Raw genomic sequence first — 21,296 nt, forward strand, 5'->3', positions numbered from 1 at the left:
GGTTACACTGAGTTTGGGTAAAGGCTGAGTCTGCATCATGTCAAAAGAGACTGAAACTACTTTTTCTTTTTTTCAGCCATCTTCATAAAAAAAATTTTGATTTTTTTGTGAATTTGTATATCAGTTTTAATTTCTTCTCTCTTTTCTTGTTCAAGTTCTTTTTCCATCATGTCAGTACAATAAAAACAAACATCTTGCCGAGGATAACCAAATGCTAAGTTTAATTTGGATACAAATACTTTATAGTATTTGCTAAATGAAGCTTTAGGTTTATTGTTTTTTATTCTATCACATTTCCATACTTTGTACATAATATTTACTGATAAACCAGGTTCTAGATAACTTTTATTACTATCTTTTTTTGTATGATGGGACTGTTTGACTTTAAATGTCAGTGTGTGATCAATTATGATTATACGATTAGCAAAGCTTTTCGTGTTTTGGGATTTATAAGACGTTACACAACCAATTTCAGTTCTGTCAATTGCCTTCTAGCTCTTTATAATACATTAGTCCGTTCGGTTATTGAATATGGGTCTATTGTTTGGTCACCATATACCGCAGTTATATAGTTAGTCAGGATTGATCATGTACAAAAAAGTTTTATGTGCTTCGCCGGTTATTGCCTCAATATTCCTCATCCACCACATGATTATGGGCCAGTAAATCAAGCTCCGAGACTTGTTCCCCTTTCAGTTAGGCGTGATAATTTTAATATCACTTTTATTCAGCGTCTGATCGAAGGTTAAGTGGATGCCCCAAGGCTTCTTGGAGAACTTAGTTTTCGTATTCCTGGTAACACTAGGCTTCAGTGTAATTTTTATATACTCGTCAATCAGTGGCGTAAATTGAGCTAAATTGTTAGGGTTGCAATCAGTTTCTAGGTTAGACAGACTTGTGGGGGGCTTTGCCCCCCACACCTCCCTAAAATATTTTATTTTATTCTAGATTTAACATTACAAGTACATAAATTCAACAAAACTATTTTAACCTTAAACACATATTGTATCTATTGGCAATTAGTATATATTATGAATATACGCTATAAATAGGGTATATAATTACTTACTGTCAATAAAATATTTATTATTTTCTTAAACAATATATGAGTACATTATAAAAAAACAATTTTTTTTATTTTATAAAATTTATATTTTAATAACAGCTGCCATTTATATTTTTTGTATAATATAATACCTAATACAATATAATATATATATACATTATAGGTAGATTTAAAATATTAGTTGGTTTTTTACTGAGGGAATAATATCATTTACTGCAGTAGTAATCGGCGGCCTTTACATTCTGCGGCAGCACTGCATTTTTCTATTACAAGATCTTTATCTATAAGAGATGATCTTTCACGTTAAATTTGCAAGATTCCAAAACTGTTTAATCTTGACTGTCCCATTTTGGTTCTTAAATATGTTTTTAACCTACGTAAATAAGAAAAACTTCTTTCGTATGATGCGGAGTTAGTTGGTATTGTCATAAATAATTGTATCAAACTTGTTAATGTTGGGAATCCAGCTTTATAATTTTCCGATGCAATGAAAATGATTTTTGATTGCACATTATTTTGATTATGTACAATTTTATACATCCTATTTAAAATTTTTGTTTCTGCTTTGAGATTATCCTCATCTAGATCATACATTTTATTTATTTCTTTAAAAGAATTATTATTTGGAATATCATTTAAGAGTATGTCTTGCATACAGTTTAAAATATATAAATTATTTTCTTCAAACCTTTCACTCATGTCATTTATAATATTATCCAGTACAGAAAAATATATATTTATTTTATAATGTTTATTTATGGTAGTATTTTCAACCTCCTTCAATCCACCGCCAAGTTTAGCTGGTATATTTTGCTTTCTGGGAAGTATAGGTGAAGAAACATTATATTGTTTTCTTAAAATGTCTACTTCATTCCAAGTTTTATTAAAACTTTCTTCACACCGCATATTGCATAATTCTTGTATTATTGTTTCTTTTGCCATTGACTGTACATTACTATAAATTATTGAACTTGATTGTAAATACTTTGATAAAATATTAGTTAACAACATTATCTTTTTAAGAAAATATATACAAAATAAAAATTCAAAAGTATTTATTGACTTTAGTAATGCACTAGCATCAGATCCATAAACAGCATCATTTTCCGAAATATCTTTTAAAGTACTAACCACAGTTTGAAAATTGAATAAAACCGCCTTGAGGGCATCTAGTCGGCAACTCTACCTGTATCACTGAGACTTTTTAAAGTTTTAGGTCCTTCACATGTAGTTATATGTAAAACTGAATACATTTTTTCAAAAATTGCATGCCTTTTAGATGATGCACCAATAAAATTATATAATGTATTTAATGTTCCAAATACATTTCTTACGTAAGATACTTGTTTAGCCAAATCTATAAAGCATAAATTTAATATATGTGCAATACAGTGAATGTATATTGCTAAATGATTTACTTCTTTCATTCTTGCTTGTACCCTTTTATACGACCCTCTCATTGACGCTGCACCGTCGTAACACTGCCCTCTTCAGTTTTCTATTTTTAAACAAGAGTTGATTTTATTAACCTTGAAAGTGTTTCTCCATCTGTATTTTCTGTCTTATAAAAACCAAGAAAAACTTCTGCTGGAGATAAATCTTTTGTTGCATATCTTATAATAATTGTGACTTGTTTGTGTCGAGACAAATCTTGAGTTTCGTCAACTATTATACTGAAAATACCCGCAGCTATTAAATTATCAATTATATTTGCAATAACAATATTAGCTTATAATAGCTTATAATTAAATAATTATTATTTTGATAAAAAAAAAAAAAAAAAAAAATACGACAAATTCGACAATATTTTTTTTTTTTTTTTTAACTTTATTTTAAAAACATACAATCTGTAATTTAAATTTACAATAAGCATGTATGCGGATATACATTTATTTTTTTGACATGTGACGCTTGAAAAAAAAAAGAAGCCACCCAATAGCAGCACTTTATAACAGAAGTTAGTTTAATTTATTGTTATTAATTAATTTTGGTTTAGATCACGACACCATCTTCTCTTTAATCTACGCGGAGGATTGCCAGGAATAGTGTCAGAGTTTAGTGCTGATATTAAGGGATTAGGGTGGTTGGTTAGTCGTAAACGAAATCGTTTGTATAGTAGCCTTGCAGTTTCATCTACTGTGTTAACTCTTAGGTCGGTATGTAGAGTGTGGTTTGAGACATAGAATGGAGCATTTGTAATTATGCGAAGAGTTATGGACTGAAAGGTTTGGATTTTGTTTATACTGGATTTTTTGGCAGCTCCCCATAACTGGATGCCATATGTCCAAACAGGCATCAATAGAGTTTTATATAAAAGTAGTTTAGTTTTTAAGTTGAGTTTTGAGTGTTTGCCGATTAAGTAAGAGAGGGATTTACGTCTAGAGTTTAAGAGAACTCGTTTGCTTTTAATGTGGTCTGCCCAGGTTAGACGTTGGTCCAGAATTAGGCCTAAATATCGAGAGCTAGTAACTTTTGGGATGACAAGACCATTTAAAGTGATAGGTGGTACAGCTCCTTGTTTTAAGGTAAAGGTTAAATGAGACGATTTAGTGTGATTAATTTTTATTTTCCATTTTGTGTACCAGGACGACATGTGATCTAAATGAGTTTGTAGGTTATAACCAACAGTTAGAGGGTTTTCATGTGAGGTGTAAATAATTTTGTCGTCCGCGAAATCCGCAACAGAAGTATGATGTGTTATGGGTTGGTCTGCCGAGTATAGGTTAAACAGAATGGGAGATGAAATGGCACCTTGGGGAACTCCCGCTGCTAATGGGGCTAAAGTTGAAATTTCACAGCCTACCTTTGTTGTGAAGTAACGGTCTTCGATGTAAGATTTAAAGAATAAGTAGTAAGGAGGGGGTAAGATTTTTTTCAATTTGTACAGAAGGCCGGGATGCCAAACCTTGTCAAATGCTTGTGCCACGTCGAGGAGAACGGCTGAGCAATATTCTTTTTTTTCCAGGGAGTTAGCTATTGAGTCTGTCAGCCGATGTATTTGGTGGATGGTTGAGTGGCCTTTGCGAAAGCCAAATTGGGTTTGTGGGATGGTTGATAGTATCAAATAGAGAGGTCTCTATTTCACGTGTATCTAAGAATACGTACATACGTGTTTTTATACAAACGGTGTTAAAGCCCGTGTAATTAAACTACACGTGTACACGTGTATTTAGAGTCCATATACCCGTGTACCCGTGTATTATAGAATCCGTGTGCCTGTGTGAAGTGTTTTCAATATCCGTCTACTTACCGTGATCTGAAGAAAATCCAAAAGGGAGAGCCCAAAAGTACGTCATCTACATTACGCCCTCCTATTATCATACATATATTTTAGTAAGAAATTTAAAAAAATATACCATTTTTTTTACAATTAAATTTGAAGATAGAAATAATATTAAAGTTTATTTTTCTGAAAATGTTTAAAAACACATATTTAAAAAAACATATAAGCATAAATCTTCAGACATTTTGTATAAAATAGGATTATAGGAATACCGTTTATAAATAATTATATAATATTAAACATTTTATATTTAATACAAACATATTATAACAAATGAGTATAATACATTAAAACCATAACAATTCTTTTTAATTATAACAACATTTGAATAATGAAAATTTTTTTCAAATGTTAATTACTAAACAATAACAAAAATAATTTTTTAAATTTTAATACAATAATTTCAGAGAATTTTTTAATGAGTTAATTATAAAGAAAAAAATCACAAGATAATTGTCAAAAAAAATACCTACCTATTATATATTGAAAGTTTTATAACATAATTTTACGATTTTGATATAAAAATACTAACATATTGACATTTTCTGGTGCCAAACAGTTTTTTTTGGGGGTAACCACATTTCCGGCAGTTGAAAAACATCTTTCTGAGCTTACTGATGTGGCTGGTATTGACAAAAATTTCTTTGCTACCTTTGCTACCAAAGGATATTTTTTTTCGTGTGACTTCCGCCATTCAAATGGATCAAAATCGTACCTCAATTGTGGTTCTGCCAGGTAGCATTGAAATTGCGTCGATGTATCGTTGATATCATGAACTTCATCGCCGTATAAAAATTCAAGTGCTCCTTTCTTTTTTTGAATACGAACTTCAATATCCACTCTATTTTCCGAAGTATTCATTTCAACCAGAACATTTTGTACTTTAGAACGGATATTTTCTCTTATTTCGATTTCCTCATGTTCCAAATCTTTATATCTTGGGTCTAAAAATGATGCTATTTGTCTTGAAGATATGATGTTTGTTAAATTATTAAGCTTAAAACGTTCTTTAAGTTGTGACACTACTGTCTGTTTAAAACTGATAATAACTTCACTATCATATTCATTAATTTTCAAGTGTTTTTCAATCACTTTTGAAATAAGAGGTCTAACCATTGATACTGGGGAATGTGTTTCGCCACAAAAAATTGTTGTTACAACTTGTAATGGTTTTAACAAAGCTACTACAGTTTCCATTTTTGTCCAGTCACTTTCGGAAATTTCCAACTTTTTTGCAATTGCAACATTAGTTATATTACGGTCAGCTAAAACATTTGTTACAGCGCATCTATTTGTATAAAGACGATCTAACATCATATAAACAGAATCCCATCTTGTTTTACAACTTTGTATGAGACTTAGTTGGTTTAATCCTAGCTGCTCTTGCATTTTTATTAAAGCATGTTTAGCCAAATTAGAATGTTTAAAATGACCTACCATTTTACTACTTAATTGGATCAGTGTATCAATACAATCTTGTTTTAATCCATTATTAACCGCAAGTTGAATACTATGAGCAGCACACGTTAAATCATATGTCTCGGATATATTTGTTAATGTATTTACAGCATTTATTATATTTCTTGCATTATCCGTGACAACAGCCATAATTTTACTTTCAATTTCCCATTTATCAAATGTATCCTTTAATTGGTGAGCAAGGTTTGCAGCACTATGAGATTCCTCCATTTCATGTGTTGTAAGTGTATACGACTTTGGGCACCATTGATCATCAATTATATGAGCACTAACTGTTATATAGCTTTGTTGAGATAACGATGACCAACAGTCAGATGTACATGCTATACTTATAGAATCCTTCAAGTTTTTTTGTATTATATCTTTTACCGATGATTTTAATGCTTTCAATCTTGATTTTATTGCTCCTTCCTTGCATATTTTGTAGTTAGGTTCGACAACTGTCATAAACTGTTTAAAACCTTCACTTGAACAAAAAGATAGCGGCATTTGATTCACGGCTATCATTTTTGCTAATGCTTGATGTATCTGCTCTGTTTTTTCGGAGCTGCAAATTCGATCGTCCTCCCGATTCCTATAAGTTCGTCGACGTTTCCAAGGTATTGGTATATCAATTTCCAAACTATGTGTTTCTGAAGAACTTGCAGTCGTAGTTGAACTGGTTAAGGTATCGGCATTATCCAGTTCATGACCAGAAGTAACCCTGTATTATCGAAAAATGTAAAAAAAGTACCTATTTTTTAATTTCTCATACCTTGTTTTGTTAAAATTTATTTTAATAATATTTTTAATATTTGAGATAAAGTTTTGGAATATTAATACAGTAGAACCTCGATTATCCGATCTAATTAGGACCACACCGAATTAGGATGAGTGAAAGTTCGGATAATAGAATTTTTTTAAGGAATATAATGCAAAGAACCCCCGGACAGTAAATAAACTAGGCATTTTTACTTATTATGAATATAAGATTAAATATTATACGCTTATTTTAATGATTTAATTAATTTTTTCAACAAATTGATCAATTTTAGATTCTAAGTGAAACGAAGAATGTATTGGTTTTACAATGATGTATACATTTTAAACTTTTTCCAAATTTAGGCGTTAATTACCCAAAAATTATAAAAAACGATTAAAACGAGGTTTTCGTAGAAATTGTTTTTAGTATTAGTCTTAAATACAAAAATAGTAGTCCTACGAACACAACATTTTCACCAAAGTCAACAGTACTTATGTAAAAAAAATATAAATTAAATTAAAAAATTTTTATTCAGGGTTTCGTTTAAGCGTTTAAGTAAATTATTATACAATTTTGTCGGGATTGACTGTTTTTATATCAATAATAATTTTAATCTTTAAAATATTTATAAAAAAGTATTGGACCATCCAATCATTAGGAACCTTTGAATACAGATAGACCATATGAGAATAGCACCAAATATTTTTTGTAAAAAATAATAATTTTAATTTACCTATAGTTAATAAATATAATATATATAATATATGTATATTAATATGTATATTAAGTACATAGTACATACCTCCGTGATGCAGTCATGAGTGGTTTTATACCATGAATAGTTTTCAAATGTCTACCCAAAGAACCTGTTGTTCCGCCAATACAGCAAAATTCATTATTTTCATTTTCACTACACAAATCACAATACGCTTTGTCGCCTTCACGTTTAGCGTATAGCCACACCCAACTTTTACACTTATTACTCATTTTATAAATTAATAAAAAAAATTAAACTTAAATACGTACAAAAATTTTATATAATTTTGTACAACACACAAGACACAAATGAAATAAAAATCACTCAAAATAATGTGTAATTTATATTTTATTATTAACACAATGAATTTTCGAGTGTTTTTATCTTTATTATTTAATACCTATCTCACTGTTATAATAGTTTCAACATTATATCAATATTGGATTTTACCTGTATGTTACAAAAATTGGTGTCTACTATCTATACTATATCTATTTGTAATTGGCAATTATCGGGTGATCACAAATGACATAAGATTACATTAACTCAGTGAAATAATACCACAAAAATAGTATTCTACACGTCAGTATCACTTAACAATATTATTAATTTTATTTTATGATATTCATCTTAAAGTTTATAAAAACTACTGAACCTTAAGCACACGGGTAGATACAATTTTAATACACGTGTACACGAACTTTAAAAACACGTGTAATTAAATGCACGGGTATTCATACACTTTACTATTTAAGGTACGGACTACGGGTACACGTGTATATTAATACACGTACCAGACCGAGAGCTCTAGACTTGATACGTTATTTATGAAGGGAGAGATACGTTTCAATACTAATTTTTCACAGAGTTTAGCGAAAAGAGGCAGAAGACTTATTGGACGATATGAGGAAGGGGTTTCAGGCGGTTTACCTGTTTTTAAAATTAAAATTATCATAGAAGTTTTCCACTGTAGAGGAAAGTAGGACAGTCTTAAGATAGAGTTAAATATATGAGTGAGGTGTGTAATTGCTTTTTTTGGTAGTTGGCGAGCTACTTCAGCTGTAATAAGGTCTAGTCCAGGAGTTTTTTTGAGAGGAAACAGTTTTATATAATATTGTAGTTCGCCAGGTGTAAATGGTTTTGGAGGTAGGTAGAGAGGAAGGGGGGAAATTAGAGAGTTTTCAATATGTTCTTCAAAGGCGTTATTTACCATGTCGTGATGTGGTTGAAAGACTTTGGTTAAGTGTGAACGAAAAAGTTCTGCCTTTTCTTTGTCCGTTTTGCACCAAGTATTATCTTCTTTTTTTAAAGGGGAATTTATGGACTTTTGCTTTAAGCAATTCCGAGTCGCCTTCCAAAGAGAAGAACCATTTTTTGACGTTAGTGAAGAGACCCAAGAACTAAAATTGTCGTTTCTGAGTTGTTTTAGAATTCGTTTTAGTGAAGATGCGAGATTATTAAATATGTTTTTATCGGATGGAAGTCTATTGCGTTGCCAGATAGCTCTAGCACGTCTTTTTTTTGCTATTAGTTCCCGGATATGGATGGGAATCGGGAAGGAGTTCTGGCTTCTAGGAGAGATTTGAGTGGATGAGCTCCAAGCAGCTGATTGGATTATTTCTGTAAAATATTGGATAGCATCTTCTATGTCATTTGGGTGTTTAAGACGGGTTTTTAGTACCACTTTTTGTTCTATGATTTCGCGGAATTTTTCCCAATCCATGGAGCCGTTCGTTAAGCTAGGTTGACGGGGCTGGGTGGAGGGTTGAGCATCTATAGAAAGTAGAACTGAGGTGTGATCAGAGCAAGGTTCGAGTAAGTTTTTAATAATATTTTGGAAACTGTTGGGAGTAAAAGTTATAAATATGTCTAATATATATATATATTACTTATTGACGTTGGCCAATAGGTTGGATCTGGGGGAGCTAGTATAGAATACTTTTTTAAATTAGCTAATTGAAGTAGGGTACGTCCTTTAGGATTAGTGGTGTGGCAGCCCCAGAATTGGTTTTTGGCATTCAAGTCACCTCCTACTATGAAATAGTGACCTAATGAGTTGAAAAAGTGTTCATATTGAATTAGTGTAATTTTATGTTTGGGTGGGAAGTATGTTGCTGCGATTGTAACAGGTATATGATTTAATTTAATGGTTAGAATTGCTGATTGTAAGTAGTTTTCTTGTATACTTTGGCAAGGGGTATACAAGAGTGAAGACTTAATGATAATTGCGGCTCCTGCATGGGCGGTGTTGTCCGGGTGGTTTGAGGTAATTATATTATAACCGGGTATTGAGAATTTAGTGTGTGATGTAAAATGTGTTTCAGAAATCAGGGCCAAGTCTATTCTTTTGTCATTTAGTACAGTTATAAGTTCATTTCTCTGATTGGATAAGCCGTTGGCGTTCCACATAAGTATGGCTAGGGATTGAGATGTAAAAGAGTTAATTGGCATTTTGTTTTATGAGACGGTCGAGAACAGTAGTGAGGAGAGAGAGTAATGGATTTATAAGCGATTTGAATTCGTTGAGGAAGTTAAGGAGTGTATTGTCATTTGTAAGACTATTTGATGTTTGGGAAGAATTATTTGGGGAGGCGGCCTGTGCATAAGATTTGGGAGAGTTTGATGGTGTATTAGTATTGGAAGTATGCTAATGAGTGGCTTCAATATTAGAGTTATTAACATAATTAACATTATTTGTATAGTTACTATTTTTTTTTGAGGTGGGATTACGGAGCTGTTGGAGACTTTTGTATGTTTGACAACCTTTGTAATTCGCGGGATGGTCACCCTTGCAAAGGGCACACTTGGCCGGCAAATCCCTGGTTTTGGTGCAATGGGTGGATGGATGTTCATCTCCGCAACGAACACATCTTGTTGAGTAGGAGCAATATTTTTTAGAATGACCATAGTCTTGGCAGTTATGACATTGTAATATGTCTCTCCGTTTATGTGGTTCTTCAATTTTTATTTTAGTGTGGAGTATCGAGGTCACGTTGAATATGTCAGTATTGATTGCTGCTGGCTCAAGATCGACAAAAAACATTGGAAGATTGTTTTTTGTGGTTTTTTGAATAACATTAGTGACTTGTCGTACCGAGAAGCCAATCTCTTCTATAGCAATTCCTATCTCGACTGTTGGTGTTGCAGGGTGTAAGTTACGGATTACGACTCTGAACGGTTTATCTTCTAGTGGTTGATAGGTATGGTATTGTGCTTGTTTTTCTTTTAGAAAGTGAATTGTTTTCCGATAGAATTCAGGTTGAGTAGTTTGTACTTTCAAATTATTTTTGGACGATTTAAATACAAAGTTTTCAGAACCGATCAAGTTAATGAGTTGATTCCGAAAGCCGACGAAGTCCAGAATTCCACGAATAAATATTGGTGGAGGTAGTTTTATTTTAGCAGGTTGATCTATTTCAATATTTGCAGTGTCGTGTGTGTGAGTGTCAGATGACTCAATGATATTATCATCTGTGGAAAGAGGAGAGTAACGATTTGCTGTAATAAACATTGGTTTATTTCTCTTGTGTTCTTGCGTATCAGATTTTGGTGAGGAGAGGAGACGTTTATGTTTGTTATTTGGAAATTCGAAGTTGTTATCATCTATTTCTACATCAGGAATAAAGACATCACTTGACACACTCTGTATACGTTCAGATTGTGAAGTATTTTGGTTACTGGTTGAAGACTTATCTTTGTTTATTTTTGTTTTTGTTTTAATAGAATGGCTGGGTTGCCCTTGGGTTTTCATTGCGTGAGGCGCGTTATCGTTGCGAGATGCCGAGATAACGACCTTTGTCACCGGCTGGCCGGTGTGCGTAGATAAGGTTGTTATTTAATTGCAATTATAATTACCACTTTTTTTTGAGTGTAGTACTGGTTCAAATTTGGTTTCACTGTGTAAGAGTTGAATCTGATGACTTTTTTCGTTGCGCAAACAATGGTATAAAAATTTAAATTTTCGACCAACAGAAGACTGAGCATAATACATCTGGATAGACTGAGTTTTAAAGACGTGTGTCGTGAACGGCGTCGTATCGAAGACTGTAAATTCGACAATATGATAGAATAAAATGTCTTAAAAATTTAAAAAACTACGGATTAATAATAATATGTACCTATTAATGCTAGAATATGCGAACTAATAAGAAAATAAGTCTAATAATTAGTAAATATAAAATGTAGGTAAATAAGATTTGGGTAGATAAAATGTATCTGGAGTGTGTATAATTATCGTACTTACCTTTCTCAGTTTTTAAATTTTTAAGGTTATTAAAATAACTTATTATACTTCTCTTCATTATTATATTGCAGCTTGTGACTTGGCCTCTGCCTGATTTTCGTGAATAATGAATCAATACAAATCGATACACAATAATATTATATTTTTATTTTATTTATGAGGTATATTATTAATTATTATAGTGGTAAATAGTAAGTGCTCAGTGATCAGTATCATAATTACTGGTATAAACTATTGTGGACGTGTTGTCTGTGGTCGTGTTTATCAAATGTACGTTCGTGACCCGTATTTGGAATTTATAGTTTTCAATCTATTATTAGACGTGTAATTCACTTTAATGTTATCACTCTTATCTCAAATTGTCGGGTGACGAATTCCACGGACTAACGCATTTACTAAGATATTATCTAGTCCGTGACGAATATTTATAAAATAAAATCTTAGAATTTAATTTATGTAATACTACGATTGTTTGATACGGCCATTTGGGACAATCAAACACCATAATATTTAAAAATAAAATTAAGGGGGCCATTTTGGGGCCACTGACTTTTCTTAGGGAGCCAGGCCCCCAAGGACCCCCCTTGGTGACGTGCCTGCGCATAAGTATTGTTCAACCAGTACAATTACAGCATATGATCCATTGTTCCCCACTTTTGGATGATTTATAGGGTTCATTGCAGTATATACAACATATATCTTATTCGTCTTCAACATGTTTTGATTTATGTATTGATCTTTTTTTAATCAATTTTTGTGTTGTTTTTTTTTCTTTGTTTTGGTAACTTTAAGACGTTGAGTAGTTTGAAGTTCCTCTCTTCGTTTTCTTTTTTGCGCTAGTTCCTCTTTTTTTTCTTTTTATTTTAATGCATGATGTTCAATCCACTTAATTGATGTGACAGCAAATGGCAGCTTTATTTGTTCTCTTTTTTTTCCTTTTTTAATATCGAGTCTTGTCCAAAATAAATGTTTTCCCCGGGATTCAGCAAGTGTTATAGTAGTTGTTTCACTTAAATTTTTTGAAGTCTTATTTTCTACACCTATATTTATATTATTTTCAGTCTCTTCAATTGTTTCACTTAAATTCTTAAAAGTCTTATTTTCTATACCTATATTTATGTTATTTTCAGTCTCCTCAATTGCTTCACTTAAATTATTTCTTATCTTATTTTCTATATCTATATTTATGTTATTTTCAATCTCATCAGTTATTTCATAATTATTATTTATTATCTCTTGAACATCTACATTATATTTAGTCTCTATTACTTCATTAACTTCATTGTTATCTCTTCAACACCTATAATATTTATGTTATTTTCAGCCTTTTCCATATTTTCATTTAAATTATTTGTAACCTTCTCAACAGCTGTATCTTCAAAATTAGTGTCCGCCAATTTAGCACTTTAAAAAATCAAAACATACCTATTAATATACAAAATATATAATAAATATAAATAAATATGGAAATATTACCTAAATTATTAATACCAAGAGGTATAACATTTTCATTCTCTGTCATAGAATTGGTAAAACTTTGATTGTTTTCATTTGATTTTCGCAGGCATTATCATAAGCAAATTCAATTGGCATATTATCAATATCCATAATATTAAAATTTTCTAGACAAATATTTTGTTTGATATTGTCCCAAAAATCACGGGGTCGATAAAGGTCCACCTTGTCGTGGTGACCCCGCCCGGCTGAGTCTTGCTCAGTTGCTAAGAGGCCTTCAAAAACCTGGCAGTAGGTCTAAAATGCAGGAGTAAACCTTCAATTCACATTATGAACGGAAAGTCAAACCTTTGTATTGTTACCGACCCAGTGGTCTCGGAAGCCACAGGGGTAGTTGGGACGGTGCCAGTAGCCCCACTGTACCCTTCTTCACCTTGCAAGGGCAAGCAAAGTGGAGGCCCCACAACATCTATGGCAGGGACGAAATGACGAACCTATTGGGGATAAACAAATACACGACGCATACGCGACTCCACATCGCCTAAGAGGTGGTAATGATGAACTAGACGATTCTAATATGTCTGTTGAGGAACTGGATAACTCACCTAAATCCACATCTCCGAATCACAAAAGAAGGAAAACGAACGATCGCTCACACGAGAACCGGAGCGTCTCGGTTACAAAATTAAATGTTGTAGCATTGCTGATATGCGTACTTTTATGTAGAATATGATAACTGCCACCAAATGTGGTAACAAGTGGATCTTGGGCTTCGAAGACTACTTAGATAAAATTATGACGAGTGCACAAAATCTGGCACTAGAGGTCGCCTATCTATCGGGTCAGTACAGAGAGGCCAGGGGAGATTTGGCTGTCCTAAAACAAGAGGTAAAAAGTAAGGAGCACTTAGCCCCACCGACATCATACTCTACGGTTACCTTTCATGGGGCCCGTAGTGAGAATAAAGACCCTATTCCTAAAAAAAACCCTTGCCCAAGGACAGCACAGATGACTTTCCGCCGCTTAATCAAAATAAAAACACCGTAAATACCAGGAAAACAGATATTGATGAAATGGAAAAAGCTACCAGTAAAATCCACTCTCCTTGTCAAAGGCACTAAAGACCTTGACACATTATGGAAAGCGGTTAAAGCGGTACTGGCCAAACCTCAGATAGATAGTGCCAGGAAGCTCCCAAGCGGCGATTATATAGTAGTGTCAACAGACACAGACACAGTGAAGGCTGTCAAAGCAATTAACGGGAAAGGCGGTTTACAAGTGGTAGAATCAGGTGCAAAGAAACCCAAGGTATAGATAAAAAACATTCCAATTGAATATTCAGCGGAATTTATAATGAGCTCTATGATCGAGTAAAATCAATCAATCTAACAACCCTACAATCTGACAATAAGCCGTTATTCAAGTGCGGTGCTAGAAACCGCGAAACGGTGGACTGGGTAGTGGATGTTGCGCCCACGGTCTACACAGCCTTGATTAACAAACGGACCTTTATCGGGCTCATATCCACCTTCCCGAGACTGTATGTATCTGCCTCACATTGCAGAAGGTGCCTCGCAACCTTGTGGATCACGCCACAAAAGACTGCACAAAAGACATAACCTGCGATCACTGCGCCGAGTCTGGGCACGAAAAAAGTAAATGCCAGAATAAGGATAAGCCACCGACATGTCTACATTGTGGAGAACGACACCCTACTATCTCAAAAGCTAAGGGCAGTCCAACGGCTCACGGACTATGGATCCCAGAATCAGGGCCCTGCAAATATAGATCAGTTATGAATATTGAACCTCTTAATAAAATTGTGCAAATAAACCTGGCCAGGTCCATGGCAGCTTCGGACGATTTGTATAAATATTGTGTATCAAACAAGGTAGATATTGCATTGATACAAGAACCATACACAAGACGGAGCAAGTTGATTAACCTGGAATATAGCGGAATAAGGACGGCAAAATCTAAAACAATTTATTATTGGGCTGCCATAGTTATATTCAATTATTCGCTAGACATCATCTCTAAACCACAATTGTCTACGACGCACACCATTGTGGTCAGCATCGCCCTCCCCGACCAAACCTTGGTTGACATAATGTCAAGCTACTTTCAATACAGAAAAGAAACCGAGTTTTTCACTCAGGAGATTGCTCGCATTAACACACAACTGGCCAACAGACTTATTTTCGGCGTAGATGCAAACGCTTTCTCTCCACGGTGGGGTGACCCAAGGAGAAACGATAGGAGTAGACTCGTGGAGCAGCTTATAATGGATACAGGTTATCGGTGGAGAACATCCCCAGCAACGGATGATCGTTCCACGGCTCACGAGGTAACAGTAACGTGGATATCACACTGTCTAGAGGGCTAACAGGCAGAATTCGCCAATGGGGCATGGATGCCCACAGCGTCACCAGCGATCACTCACTAATATCGTTCCTACTCTCAGACGCATTCACAGTTGCACACCCCATCAGAAACGGAGATATGATGACAGGAAAATTGATTCGTTGGTACTGCGGGACAAAATTAGAGAAAACCTGGCCATTAGGGACCGGGAGCTCGAGTCTAGATATCTGTCCGAAGGTGGACCCAATCCCACAATCTGGGATGACAATGCTGCACTGCTGACAGGAGCAATTGTTGATGCATGCGATCATATCCTAACGAATAGAAAAAGAGGTAAGGCCACCTTTCCCCCCTGGTGGAACTCCAATGTAAATAAATCCAGACAGATGGTAAAAAGGGCCCAAAGAACAATGCTCAGGACCGGTGATCCGGAGGATAGGGATGCCTTTAAGAACGCAAGAAACAGCCATGTTTCTTTAATCCGTAAAGCAAAGAAGGATTGTTGGATCAATTTTGTACAAGAACAATTATGTATATTATTGGCAGTAATAAGTGGGGAAAACTTACAAAATGGCTTATTCATGGTACCAATGGTACTGAGTTGGTATTGAGGACATCATTGAGTATCTCATGAATGAACTTATACCGAACTCTCCTAATGACCCGGCTCCACCATCAACAAACAGTCACGGTAGTGATAATGGCTCTAGCGGCCTTAGAATTGGGTATGAAGACCTAAAGACCGCGGTATGGCGCTAAAAGAGCCGTGCCCCAGGGGCAGCTGGCATCACCATCAATATAATCAAGGCCGAGTGGCCAGCCATTGATACACGCTTGCTAAAAATTATAATCGACTGTCTGGACAAGAGGTCTTTCCTGCTCTGTTGGAAGAACGCCGAGGTAAAAAACAAGGACAAGGATCCGTTAAGGGCCAAAAGCTACAAGCCAGTCAGCCTACTCCTGGTCCTGGGTAAGATCTTGGAAGAGATTGTCTGCGATCTCTTGGAGGCGGAATCGGGTCACAGGCTTAGCCAAAACCAGCACGGCTTCAGACCTCAGAAATTGACAAAGACGGCGCTGGACGAGGTAGCGGAATGGTCGAATAAGCACGTTCTGGGTTGTTTCCTTGATATAAGTGGCCCGTTCGATAACGTCATGTGGTCTCAACAAGCCACAGATATGACATCACTTGGTTGCAAGCAGGCGATAGTTGATATCGCTTTAAGCTACTTACAAGTTTGGGAGAATTCAACATACGATAAAACTTACACGTGGATGCACACAAGGCTCAAAATTTGGTCCTCGGCTTTGGAACGTTACCATGGACCCCTTACTCAAAAGCATGAACCTGGAATCAACACACATCGTGGCATATGCTGACGACATCGCACTACTGGTGGCTGGCAATATGAGGAACCAGGTAATAGGACGTACCGAACTAGCCCTTGAAACAATTACGACTTGGGCGAGAGTAAGAGGCCTAACGTTCACAAAAGATAAATCAGTCATGGTCCCGTTGAAAGGGAGCTTGGTCCCGGGCTTCACGGCAAGCTTCGGTGACAGCAGAATCAGATTAGTGGACCATACGAAATTTCTGGGCCTCACACTGCAGAAAAACTTTTACTTTGATTTGCACGCTATCAACCTAACAGAATCAAGCACAGACATGTTCTCCAGATTGAAAAGAATCAGGAAGTCAAAATAGGGTACATCCCCGGAACTTGCCTTAATGATATATAAAGCGGTCTACATACCTAGAATTACAAACTAATAAGCGCCCAACGCAGGGTGTTACTGGCCATAACAGGTGCATACAAAACGGTTAGCATACACGGCACACGCATTACAGATCATCTCGGATACTCCACCAATAGACCTGCAAATACAAAGCAAAATTGATGCTGATAACGGACTTTCACCTGATATAGCAATGGAAAGATGTTTAAATGAGTGGCAAGCCAGATGGTCAAATTCGTCGAAGGGCCAGTGGACCTATAGCTTCATACCTGACATCAGACTAAGAATGGTGACTCCAATCACCTTCGATCATTATACGAACCAGATAACTACAGGACACGGTGACTTCAACCACAAGCTCTACGGGTTCAACCTAGTCGAAGACCCGGCGCGCAGTCGTGGTCATCCGAGCGAAGATACGAAGCATGTACTGAAAGATTGCTCGAACGCCGACCATCATAGAATGCGCTTACGAAGGACCATGGAGCAGATCGGAGCTAGTTGGCCATATGAAAACGCAGTATACATATGACATAGAAAATCCTGGGAAGCCCTTACCATATTTGTCTCAAGCTACCTGAAGGACAAGAAGGAAGAAAGGATCATAAGAAGAGCTTAACAGCTGCTGCAGCACTAACAATTCAACAATCAAATCGACAACACCGCTGACATAACAGCACCCTCGCGCAGGGCCTAGCTAAAGCTGGGATGGGTTTGACGACCCCACACCGCTTAAGTCAATCACCGACCGGGGGTGAGGTCGTGACTGTGTTTAAATACCGGTCACGGCCAAAAACCCGTACAGCGAGCCCCATGGCCGCGAGGTTCATGCCCTCGACACTGAGGCCCAACAACAACTCGGGCCTCTGGAGTTGGACTAGCTGGGGTTGTGGTTTTGCTAGAAATGACCACTAGCCGTAGGCTAAGTCGGAGGTGGATAACTTTCAAGATGTCCCAAAAATCAAATAAAGAAGGCAAATCTTTAATTAGAACTAACGGATTTTGGTTTTTCCCAAGTACTTTTCTAGAACGTTTAATGTAATTTTATACTGTTCTAATGTTAAAATATCCGGTTCATTATTTATAGTAGGATAAAGTATTTTTCTTCTATATGAAATACATTTAGAATAATCCACTGCATCGTCATTAAACGGAAACAATCCACGTTTTCGAAAACCATTTATTATTGAAATAGTTTAAACTGAATTGAATGCTTCCTTGAAATAATTTACAAAATTTGTTTTAGTTATTGGATTTTCTGATCTCTTATTTTTCCCAGCAACACTTTTCCAATTTGCTTTTAGTGGTTTAAATTAGAGCTCTTATTACCCGTGTACACGGATTACACGTGTACACGTGAAATTAAAAATTTCGTGATGAAAACCGTGTAATCCGTAGTTCACGTAATTCACGTGAATTTCGAGTATTTAAAAATCCTACACGTGAATTTCGTGTATTTATAAATCCTACACGTGAAATACACGTTTATATAAAAGAAATTTATAATTGCAGAAATAATGAAGACTAAATAATATAATTAATAACGTAATTTATTAAACGTTTAATATAAATTATCAACCTTATTCACAGGTGGATATAACCAATAATAATAATAATAATAATAATAATAATACTTAAACTAAACATAACAAGAACTATAGTCTATAATTCTAATTTCTAGAAATATAATTTTCTGTTTTGGTATAAGAATTATATTTAGTTACCTGCCGTTGAGAAGCATCTCTCTGAACTTGCCGATGTTGATGGGATTGCTAAATATTTTTTGGCAATAGTTGCTATTGCTGGATATTTTTCTTCTCGTGTTCTCCACCACTCTAAGGGATTTAAGTCAAATCGAAGTTGAGGTTCTGAAAGATATCCCGTAAACTGTGTAGATGCATCATTTGTACTATTAGTATGGTCTTTGTAAATAAATGCTAACACATTACTCATTTTCAAATCGCTTTCTTCTGTATCATTAAGATTTGTAGTAGTTGGGGCAACTGATTCAATGAGCTGCAAGACATGTGATCGGATTATCTCTCTAGCTCTTACGGGTTCATGATCCATATCTTTATATCTTGGATAAATAAGTTTGAACCTAACCTATATTATAATAATCAATTAATGTTATTACTTAGTAATACTAAGTAACGAGTAATGACGAACATCATTAACATCTAGTGCATAGTGTAAGGAATAATATTATTCCTTTAATATGTAATATGTTATTATATCAGCCATTCGGTTTTATGCAGGGAGCATGGAAACAAAAACTGTTTATTATTTTCAGTTATGTGGTTGACAGTCAGGGCCGCATTTAGGGGGGAGAGGGCACTGGCTACAACTGCCCCGGGCGCCAGTATGTTGAGGGCGCCAAAATTTTTTGGTCAGAAATTTGTTCATTTGTAAAAATTAAAACTTTTACAATTGAAATTATTTTAATAACAGTAGTATATAATACATAATATTTATAATGTTAATTGTTAGAGTATTACGGTGTTTGAAGTTTAAACAACTAATGTATTTATAGCTATCAGCGATCGAGAGTTATTAATATCCCATGTTCTGATTATGTCAATAGACATGGGTTATTTATAATAATACAGCATATTTTGTTATCGTGCGCGGCGTGCCTTTTTCTTACAAAAATATAACTATTATTTATTACTTATTTGTCAACGAACTCAGCGTTTCTAGCCACAGACTACATTGGGAGTACTTAGGTACTTATGAGTGATACTAATGTGACGACTATAAAAATCAATCTTACATTATTCATTTTCCTAATTATTTAAAAATTCTTAATTTCAAACTTCAAATAATTTAATGATACAAATAACTGCATGCTAATAGCTTACATTGATTTTTTTTTTATAATATATTGCTTACAGCTTTATTTGTATAATCAAAAATTTGATTTGAATGAATGATAATAGTTATTATTACTCATTATAAATTGAGATTCTTAAGTTAAATGTATGAATTATATTTATACACAATGACAATATAATCAAGATTCAAAGTAAGAGTGTGTAGTCTGGTTGTGAGACTTCTATAAATAGGCTAAAATGTATAAAGAATGTCGTGCGCCCCTATCTTTTAAGACAGTAATAAATTTCAATATTTTTAGTATCTTCTAATGTGGTAGACAAATTTGAACTGCTCAATAATTTGGCAGACCTATTTTAAAACTGATTTGGCGCCCCTGATAATAAGCAGTGTTTAAGTTACATAAATTCAAATGAATCCAATGTATCTGCAGAAGGAGAGGGGGGATCTGCAATTATTCAACAATATTTTAAAAAAAATTACTCATTCTTTTTTTTCCTCAACATCTTAAAGGTTAGTGAAGATCTATTTCTCGTGGGTAGGCCCCACAATGAGGCGTCATGAGTATCAACCAGCAACGCGCTTGACGCCATTTGGCGTCAAGTATATTTTAAAAGTAAATGGTTTATTACTCGCTACGCGTAACTGAATGTGGATTTATTATTATTTAGCATGATTAAACGTAAGTTTTAAAATATGCATTCGTACGCCGTTTGGATGTATGACCATATAAGAGCAGTTGCTTTGTTATTTTTAGAATACTATTGTTTTTTACTTAAAATTGAATTGGAGATATCTTTATCTGTTTTTTTTTTAATGCGTATCCCAACACAACGACGATATGACAAATAAAATAAATTTAGACTTTATTAAGAAATTGACAGCGTATAAATATTATTTTCGATTTGTTGATCGTCAGAGTGGACGTCAGCTACTATTCTGGTAATTTTTTTCTTATATTACGCTATAAGATATGACAAATACAAGGTTTCAAATTGATTTTTCTTATTGGTAGGTGTTATATTATTAATTATCATGAATAGAGATCAGGCTGGTTCATCACGACCTAAAAGGGCTTGTGTTGGTAAATTCCCCAATGAACGCGAAATTCAGTTGCTATTAAACTCTGATGAAGAAGACAATATTTTTGATTTTGACTATTCTGGTAGCGAATGTAGTGTAGGGATTTTATGTGACGAAAATTCATCTGAAAGTGAAGATAAAGATGAAGTTGTAGTGCTTAGTTTTGATGATGTTTCAAACTTTGTCACGCAACCCCCTCAAATTGTTTGGCAAGATAATCCAAATTTGCGACAATTTCCATTTACAAAACAAAAA

The 21,296-nt window shown here is 34.5% G+C and overlaps 2 protein-coding genes across 4 annotated transcripts in view; one reads left to right on the top strand and one right to left on the bottom strand.

Annotated features, from left to right (window-relative positions):
• Window positions 1–13,244: 13,244 nt before the first annotated feature.
• Window positions 13,245–21,296, top strand: part of LOC132924644 (homeobox-like protein HDP1) — a 190,049-nt gene continuing 181,997 nt past the window's right edge. For all 3 annotated transcript variants that reach the window (XM_060989068.1, XM_060989069.1, XM_060989070.1), the window contains exon 1: window positions 13,245–13,573. The gene's annotated coding sequence lies outside the window, so the exon portion shown is untranslated. The remainder of the gene's footprint in view (window positions 13,574–21,296) is intronic.
• On the bottom strand, window positions 18,843–19,196 carry LOC132924544 (uncharacterized). Its single transcript, XM_060988914.1, has one exon. It carries the CDS (start codon window positions 19,194–19,196, stop codon window positions 18,843–18,845), a length of 354 nt encoding a protein of 117 aa, XP_060844897.1.

Source organism: Rhopalosiphum padi, chromosome 3 (genome assembly GCF_020882245.1).
Source record: "Rhopalosiphum padi isolate XX-2018 chromosome 3, ASM2088224v1, whole genome shotgun sequence".
NCBI lineage: Eukaryota > Metazoa > Arthropoda > Insecta > Hemiptera > Aphididae > Rhopalosiphum > Rhopalosiphum padi.

Coding starts and splice junctions, on each gene's coding strand:
- LOC132924544 (XM_060988914.1), bottom strand. CDS start 19,196: ATGGATCATGAACCCGTAAGAGCTAGAGAGATAATCCGATCACATGTC.